The sequence below is a fragment of the Mandrillus leucophaeus genome, unplaced genomic scaffold (assembly GCF_000951045.1).
Source record: "Mandrillus leucophaeus isolate KB7577 unplaced genomic scaffold, Mleu.le_1.0 Scaffold75, whole genome shotgun sequence".
Lineage (NCBI taxonomy): Eukaryota > Metazoa > Chordata > Mammalia > Primates > Cercopithecidae > Mandrillus > Mandrillus leucophaeus.
In genome coordinates this window covers 2,274,913-2,283,739 of record NW_012108141.1, presented here as the reverse complement: position 1 = coordinate 2,283,739, position 8,827 = coordinate 2,274,913, and the positions used below count along the sequence as shown (strand labels likewise).

The 8,827-nt window shown below is 41.6% G+C and overlaps 1 protein-coding gene across 2 annotated transcripts in view; it reads right to left on the bottom strand.

Moving 5' to 3' along the window:
- The window catches only part of FAM47E (family with sequence similarity 47, member E), a 62,341-nt gene that overhangs the window by 22,307 nt on the left and 31,207 nt on the right, over positions 1–8,827 (bottom strand). The window contains exon 2 of one of the 2 annotated variants that reach the window (XM_011966206.1): positions 4,361–4,706. The exons of the other annotated variant lie outside the window; for it this stretch is intronic. Within the exon in view, the coding sequence (XP_011821596.1) occupies positions 4,361–4,706 (346 nt within the window). The remainder of the gene's footprint in view (positions 1–4,360; positions 4,707–8,827) is intronic. 2 annotated transcript variants of the gene reach the window in all.

Sequence of the window (8,827 nt, the reverse complement as noted above, 5' to 3'; positions counted from 1 at the left end):
AGACTTCCCAGCTTTGCCTATTTTTTAATGGAATTGTTTTTTCTTGTTGAATTGTTTAAGTTCCTTATAAATTCTAGACATTAGTCCTTTGTCACATGTATAGTTTACAAATATTTTCTCCCATTCAGCAGGCTGTCTGTTTACTGTATTGATAGTTTCTTTTGCAGTGCAAAGTTCTTTAGCTTAATTTTCATTTGTCTATTTTTGTTTTTGTTGCATTTGTTTTTGAGGTCTTAGTCGTAAATTCTTTGCCTCAGTCAATGCCCAGAAGAGTTTTTTGTAGGTTTTCTTCTAGAATTTGTATAGCTTCAGGTCTTACATTTAAGTTTTTAGCCCATCTTGAGTTAATTTTTGTATATGGTGAGACAAGGGGACACAGTTTCACTCTTCTGCATATAGCTAGCCAGTTTTCCCAGCACCATTTATTGAATAGGGTGTCCTTTTTCCATTGTTTGTTTTTCTCAAGTTTGTCAAAGATCAGCTGGTTGTAGGTGTGTGGCTTTAATTCCGGGTTCTCTATTCTGTTCCATTAATCTATGGGCATGTTTTTGTATCCATATTATGCTGTTTTGATTACTGTAGCCTTGCAGTATAGTTTGAAGTTGGGTAACATGATGAATCCAGCTTTGTTCTTTTTGCTTAGGATTAATTTGGCTAATCAGACACTTTTTTGATTCTGTATGAATTTTAGAATTGTTTTTTCTAATTATTTGAAAAATTATGTTGGTAATTTTATAGGAATGGCAGTGAATCTGTAGATTGCTTTGGATAGTATGGTCATTTTAACACATTGATTCTTCCTTTACATGAACATGGAATGTTTTTCTATTTGTTAGCATCATTTATGATTTCTTTCATCAGTGTTTTGTAGTTCCCCTTGTGGAGGTCTTTCACTTCCTTCGTTAAATGTATTCCTAGGTATTTTAGTTTTTTGTGGCAATTGTAAATGATACTAAGTTCTTGTTTCTCAGCTTCAGTATTGATAATGTATAGAGACACAACTGATTTTTTAACATTAATTTTGTATCCTGAAACTTTACTGAAGTCGTTTATCAAGTCTAGAAGTCTTTTGGATGAATCTTTAAGGTTTTCTGGGTGTAGGATCATGAAATGATTCATTTTTAAACTCAAGTTTCTGCCATTGCCTAATCACATGGCCAATCCATTCATCTGAATTTCTGCCACATGTGTTGGACTACATGAAAAAAAAAAAAAAAAAAAAACTTTATTGATAACTCTTTCAGGTTCACTTTTAGAAGCTTTGATTACACTTAATTCCAAACCTGTCATTTTCGGTTGGGGGTTCAAAGAAATCCATTTTCTTCTGCACAGTCCACCAAATCTCCAAATAAGTGATTATAAAATACTTCATTTGTTTCCAGTCATTAATATATAAAGAAACAGATAAGTTTTAGAATTTCCACATCCAACAGGGGCATGAATTGTATATCATTGACTTTAAAAAGTGGGGACAGTCTTGAAAGTGCCATCCAATAGCCAAAGTGAAACATGCACTAGTTTTTCTATGTTAGATTTAGTGGTAAATATAAGAAGTCTATCTTTCTTGACAGTCAAATCTTTAACCAAGAATAGTTCACCATTTTAGGTGGTTATAACACTGGAGGAATCTCAATATCAGCAAATGTCTGGTTCAGAAGGTTGCTGAGATTGTCAAATTCTTTTAATTCTCTGACAAAGGGTGTCACATGCTTGAAGGCAAGGATGGTGTTATATGTGAAGGGGCATAAATTATACACAATCAAATAATTTGGCAGAGGAGATCTCTTGTATTTTTCACCTGCATTTTCACTTACTCTATGATCTTTGAAGCACTGAAACACTGAGGGCAGATCTTTCCGACCTGCTCCACTCAGACTCACATACTAATCTCCTCTGGAGACATCCTCACAGACACATCCAAAACAACACTTTACCATGTTTCTGGGAATTCCTTAATCCAGTCAAACTGACATCTAAAATTAAGTCCACAAGTCCACCTCTTGTCAGGTTGGCACTCATACTCATCTCCTTAAACCATATTTAATTTCCAAATAAAGACAATAGCAAGGTAATAGGTCCACCTACCACGATGCAACTATCCAGCATACAACCAAAAACACACTAATCCCTTCCCCAGAATTTGGCTTTCAGGATTTCAACATTCAGGAATTTAATCTTTCAGGATTGTGATTTGTGGGATTTTAGACTTTGGAGATCTCAACATTCACGATTATGAGATTGGGGACTATGTCTTTTGGGATTATAATCAGCACCACTTGGATAAACCTCCCATCACCTAGACACTGGCTATACAGCTTTTTACTAAAGTTCTACTTCCTATAGAATAGAATATGTCTCTGGGCCTACCCCAGTCCCCAAACGCCCCACTAAGTGAAGCACCTCTAAAGGATTTCTGTGGTTTTTGACTGCCCACTATCTACTTTCCCTCTCATGAATATCTGGATTTTTCCTTGGAGAACCACCTCTCTGCTCTCAACCTGTATGGTCTGAATTAGCCCGACCCCAACCTCACTCCTAACGCAGAACAATCAGAACCACAGTGACTGACTCTGGAATAGACACATGATTGAAGTTGGATCCATGAAAATTAGGCTATCGAATTTTTCTGGGATCACGTAAAAAGGTGTGTTCTCTTTCTGCTGGGGTTGCTAAATGGGTAGGGCTTAAACCTGGATCTTCTGATGACCACCTTAGCACCATAAGAGATCCTGCTTCAGCAGAAAGCCAACACATGTACTTGGGGAGGTCACACATGGAAATAAGCACCACAATCCCAAGCCATGCCCATGTGCCATCTGAGATGTGGAAATAATCTCTTTGTCATAAACTCAGAAGCTCTGGCCTGCAGGAGGCAGTGAAGGAAAGCCCCAGAGAGAAATTAACCGATCAGCTATTCTAGCTGTCCTTTCTGTAGACTTCTTTGCCACTGATCATTTATTAATTCATTCATTCAAAATTATTTATTGCCATAGGACAGGTATTGGTGGTACACAGTGAAAGACACAAATAAAGTCCCTGCCCTTATAAGCTTTCATTGTAGGAGGAGCTCAGTGGTGGCAAGTGCTACAGTGAAAAGTAGGGCACGGTAAGGAGTAGAGTGTGAGGGTGGAAGGGAAGTGCTATTTTATACAGGCCTCTCCAATTAGGAGACATTTGAGCATCGATCTAAAGGGAGTGAAGGAGTAAGCCAAGCAGCCATCTGGAGCAAGTGTTCCAGGCACCAGAACAGAGAGCTGAATTGGACATGCTCATACTGTCCATGGAGCAGCCAGGGAGGCCAGAGTGGTTGGAGTGGCAGGAGCAGGGGTGAAGTTGGAGGGGGAGCAGAACAGGGGTACTGTGGAGAGCAGAATGCCAAGGCCTTTCAGACCCCGACAAGAACTCTGGCTTTCTCTGAGAGAGAAGGGGACACTGGAGGGCTCTGAACAGATTTGCCTTTCTGAACCATCGTCCTCTCTGTGTAGAATACAGGTTGCAGGGATGGGGATGGAGTTGTAGTCACTGCTAGTCCCTGCCCAATATCCATTCTACCTTTTTTCTTTAAACCCAATAGAACCTGGGTTTTTCTCAAGTTCAACGCCCAACTCTGAAACTCCATTTGCTAGACTCCCTAGCAACTAGGAAGAGTCAGATGAAAGAGATGTTTACTGGGAAAGCTATTATTTGCCTAATTAAAAGAGTCAGCCGGCATGCACCCTTTAACCTTTGTCCCTTCCCTCTTCTTGTCTGAAATACAGACTCGATGCCTGGAAGCATGGAAGCCACTTTGAGATACAAAGACAAGAGATGCATATTAACGATACAGAGCTAAAAGTCAGGAGAGGCCTGGGACATGGGTCACATCACAGAGCTGCTGCTGTCCAGCTCTAGTCTGGACCATTAGGTGGATTTTCCCCACGACCTTTCCGGTCTCATTCTTTCCACCTGTTAGTAAGTACCTAAGGGCACCTCTTAATAACAGGCTAAAGTGACAAAAATAAGACTAGACAATTCCCTCTCACTGTTTCCTCCCCCCAAAAAGTCACAGTGCAAAGTACAGTAGATGGGTAGAAATTATGGGGAAAAGAAGTCAGACGTTTCGGTTTGTGGGATCTTTGTAAGTTGAAGGGCTTCATAGGAAGCAAAGAGAGCAGTGTGCATGTTGCTGCTGGTTGTGTTTTCTGGGAGCAGAGGACAGAAGGTTGCTCTGAGGCCCACAAGAACTCGTGCCCTGGGGGAGACATTCATTGCTCCTCTCATAAATATATGTCACCCTCTCATGGGGACTCCCTAGACATTTAAATAGAATTATTTGCAAGGCCCCAGTGAAGCCCCTCGCACAAACCCTAGGACACATCACCTCAACAGGCATAGCTTCTTCCAGATTCGGGTAGAGCGCCAAGGGATGTGGGGTCAGGTGGGCCTCCACGTCCTCCAGGAATGCCTTCTGAGCCTGCTGGGCTGGCGAGAGCTTGGAAAGCAGGTCTGCTTCCTTGGGCAGCTTGATCTGTCTCTTCTTTGGGGCCAACTGGGGAGCTCTGTGATAAATCTGGGGCAGAAAGCCCTCCACAGGGACCTGAGTCACCAGACCAGTGCAAGACGGGCTGCCCTTCCTGAAGTCATCCAGCCTCTTTCTTAGAAATACCAGCTGCCGGCTGTTCGGGGAAGTGGGGAACTTCAGCGCATTCTTGTGCTTTGTGAAACATCTGAAAGGTAGATAAATTCTCTTTGTACCTAGAATACGACGTGCCTGTTCATATTAACCACAGGACTTGGGTGGGAGAAGGAGGTAGTAAAAAGGCTGGTCTCCAGCTTTTGGGGTGGGGGGTAGGGGAAGAGGGATTCACTAGAGAAGCTGGAGTTAATCATATTCCTAGTTCATAGCACGGAATCGCTGCTCTGTACAAGACCCCTCTCCTGCTTTCTTGTCTATTTTATCCCCACAGTGCAGTCTCACTGGTCTCCCTTGCAAAAGCAAAACTGTTCTAGTGGATTTGGAATATATCCTTTGTTTGTACACTTCCTTGAAATTCTGAAGCATCCTTTTGTGTGCATGCACTATTAATTTATGTAAATGGCACTATTCTGTTTCTTGTTTACCAAGCACTATATTTTAAAGACCCTTCCATGTCACTCTATATAAATCTAATTCATTATTCCAACTGCTGCCACCACACTTCTTCTCTCCATTCACTTTGTGAAGGACACTCAAGTTGCTGCCTTTCCCAAGGACCCTCTCCCTTCACTAAAAGGGACAGAGTGCAGTGGGGTGGGAAGAACCTGGATCCCACTGACAACTCAGCCCCTAAATAGCTGAATGGCCTTGGCTCTTCATATAACCTCTGTGGATTCCCCCTAAACTTAGGGGATCAAAGGTTGCAAAATGGCTGTCCATGGCTACATCGGGCCAATAAACCTGTCATTTGGTCCTCCTTATGTTTTAATAAAAATCATAATAGCTAACATAAATTGAGAATTTTCAATATAACAGACACTTTCTAAGTGCTTTACACATACCAGCATATTTAAATCTCATAACAACCCTATGAATTAGGTATGAGTATTATTCCCATTTACAGATAAGAAAATTGAGCACAAAGAAGTTAAAAAGCAAAACAAACACTTGTCAAAGGTCACACAACTAATAAGTGGTAGAGCTGGGAGTTTAACCCAGGTAGTGCAGCTCCAGAAAAAGGTGCTTAATCACTCTACTAGTTTCTGATAAATAAAAATGTTCACATAAATAACCAGGAAAAACAGCTGCTCTTGAAAAGCCAGATTTTTCAAGATCTGTGAACAGTAGGTCCACTTTTCCAAGGAGCCACAATTGGTATATCAGTTGCCCACTTGAGACAAACCACCTGCTCTCTCATTCACAACCTCCACCTCTCCCTACCGCCATATATATAGCCGCTTCACTCAGCCTCCTTATCCACCAGCCCCCTGCTATCATTGAGTAGTTAGGGCACAGAGATGAGATGGAAGAGACAGATGGGCAAACAGGAAGGAAAACAGAACCAGCTCCCGAATAACCTAACACAACCAGCGAACACCAAAGTCACAACTTGGAATCTGAGCATCTCATTATCCCCACATACTACAATGCCTTAGTCAGATATTTCTAGAATCTCAGTGTCCTTCCCTGAAGCCTCTTCCACCTTCAGACCCCTTTAATCTATAATGTCTTTATACACCAAATCTAATCCTTGCTACACCCATTGCTACAAAGTGTTTTTAAGAGATTCCAGCCTGACCCCAATTATTTTCTAGTGAGTCCTAGAAACTTCTTACTTGCTGCATAGATGTGTATGTGTTGTTTTAAGGGCTTAACCCAACTCTACTGTGAAAATCTAGATGAAAGGACACAAAAAGATGAACTTAACAAAAAGTTACTCTCTGCATTTAACAAATCACTCTTAAATAGCTAAATGGCAGAAAGATGTTGAAATTACATCTAATCATAAGATTGAAGACCCATTCAGCATTACCTATTAGTAAGTAACTCTCCATATTAAATGTCTTTACAAAGTTCATTTTATGCATATTTACAGCTAACTCATGCACCCAAGCACTTCACAAAATCAAATCTGAGAACAAATATTTTTGTTTAAGTACAGCCATACAACTCAAAATGGGGAATGTATGTGGCAGTGAGCTGAAACCTCATAGAATGTTAGAACTGGCAGAGATCCTGAGACAAATCCAGTCTACTTTCTTCATTCGTCTTTTTCTTTCTGTTTTGTTTTTGTTTTTGTTTTTGTTTTTTTCCAAGACAGGGTCTCACTCTGTTGCTCAGGCTAGCATGCAGTGGCAATTATAACTCAATAGCTCACTGCAGCCTCAAACTCCTGGGCTCAAGGGATCCTCCAATCTCAGTCCCCCAAATAGTTGGGACTACAGGTGTGTGCCACTATGCCTAGCTAAATTTTTAAATTGTTTTTGTAGAGAGAGGAGACAGGGTCATGCTATGTTGCCCAGGCTGGTCTCAAACTTCGGGCTCAAGCGATCCTCCTGCCTCCACTTCCCAAAGTGTTGGGATTACAGGCATGAGCCACGTTCCTCATTTCTTTCCTTTTTCTTTTCTTTTCTTTTTTTTTTTTTTTTTTTTGAGACAGGGTTCTGCTGTTGCCCAGGCTGGAGTGCAATGGTATGATCTTGGCTTACTGCAACCTCTGCCTCTCAGACTCAAGTGATCCTCCCACCTCAGCCTCTTGAGTAGCTGGGACTACAGGCATGTGCCACCATGCCTGGCTGCCACTTTCCTCTTTTCAATAAGGAAACTAAGTTCCAAGAGGAGAGTGAGGCAACAAGTGTAGAGGGAGGGCTTTCCTCTCCCCCACACGGCCTCTCATAGTTAATAAGCTTACCACTCTGCATTATGTTAGGGTCAGGAAAAATCTTGCTTGGCCCATAAAATAAATTGAAAACAATTTTTCTAAATATTTACTGTTTTCACAGACGCTAGTACATGATATGTGGATATTTCCCTCTTTAAGAATTGCAAAAGGATACTGGACATGTATCCTAAAGAAATGAAAACGTATGTTCTTAGAAAATTCTGTATACAAATGTCGATAGCAGCTTTCTACATAATAGCCCAAAAACTGTACTGTCCAAAACAACCTGAATATCCTCCAACAAGTGAATGGATAAGCAAACTGTGGTACATCCACACCAAGGAACACTACCCAGCAACGAAAATGAACTATTGATACACACAACTTGGATGGATCTCAGGGGCTGTATGATGAGTGAAAAAGAACCAGTCTCAAATAGTTACATATCATATTATTCTATTTATCTAACATTCTCAAAAGAACTAACTTACAGAAATGGAGAGCAGTTTACTGATCGCCAAGGCTGGGGTGGGAAAGGAAGTGACAGTAAAGGGGTAGTACTAAGCATTCCTTTGTGGGGATGAAACAGTTTTGTATCTTGATGTATACAGATGACCAAATGTTACAGAACTGTATACACACACACCTGAGTGCAAGAGCTGATAAAATCCAAGTAAGGTCTATAGTTCAATTAGCATATTCTGCCAATGACGTTTCCTGGTTTGGCAATGTGCTATCATTACGTAAAATGGTACCACTGTACGCAGCTAGGGGAAGGGTACATGGGAACTCTGTACTATTTCTGCAACTTCTTGTGAGTCTACAGTTATTTCAAAACAAAGTTTTTAAATGGAGGGAAAAACTTCCCAAAGAAGCTCTTAAGAATAACTGCTAGAAACAACTATGAATAATTGCTAACATGTACACAATACATTCTATGTGCCAGTGACAAGTTTACATGTGCTATCTCCATTAATCCTCACAACAATCTTAGAAAGCTGATTCCCAAGTTATTGCCCCATTTTATAGTTAGGAAAGTGAGCCCAGAAGGAGCAACCAACTTGCCTAAGTTGCCTAAGTCTCCAAACAAGAGGAGAACCAGCCTTCAACGCAAGCCTTTCTGATTCTAGACTTCGGAATCTTCACCACCACATCGTGCTGTCTCCAAGAGAGACGAATTCCATTCTCAAAAGATTCTCAAGGAGTCGGCAAAGGCAAAAACATTCTTGTTCCTGCTGTGAGGCTACCACAACCGTACAAAGTGTTAGCAGACCTCCCTAGTACCCCAGGCGCTCCCTCAACCCTGGGCTCCGCTTGGTCACAGCCGCCATCTGGATGCCAAAGGCTCCAGGGGCAACAGATGCCTAACACCGGATACAGGACCCCAGGCGCCCCGGGGCATCTGACGAACAGTTGGTTGGCTAGGCCGGAGAAGGGTGGGTGGTTAGCAGGAGGGCTCAGAGTCCTGGGCTAAACCAGCCTCCGCAGCG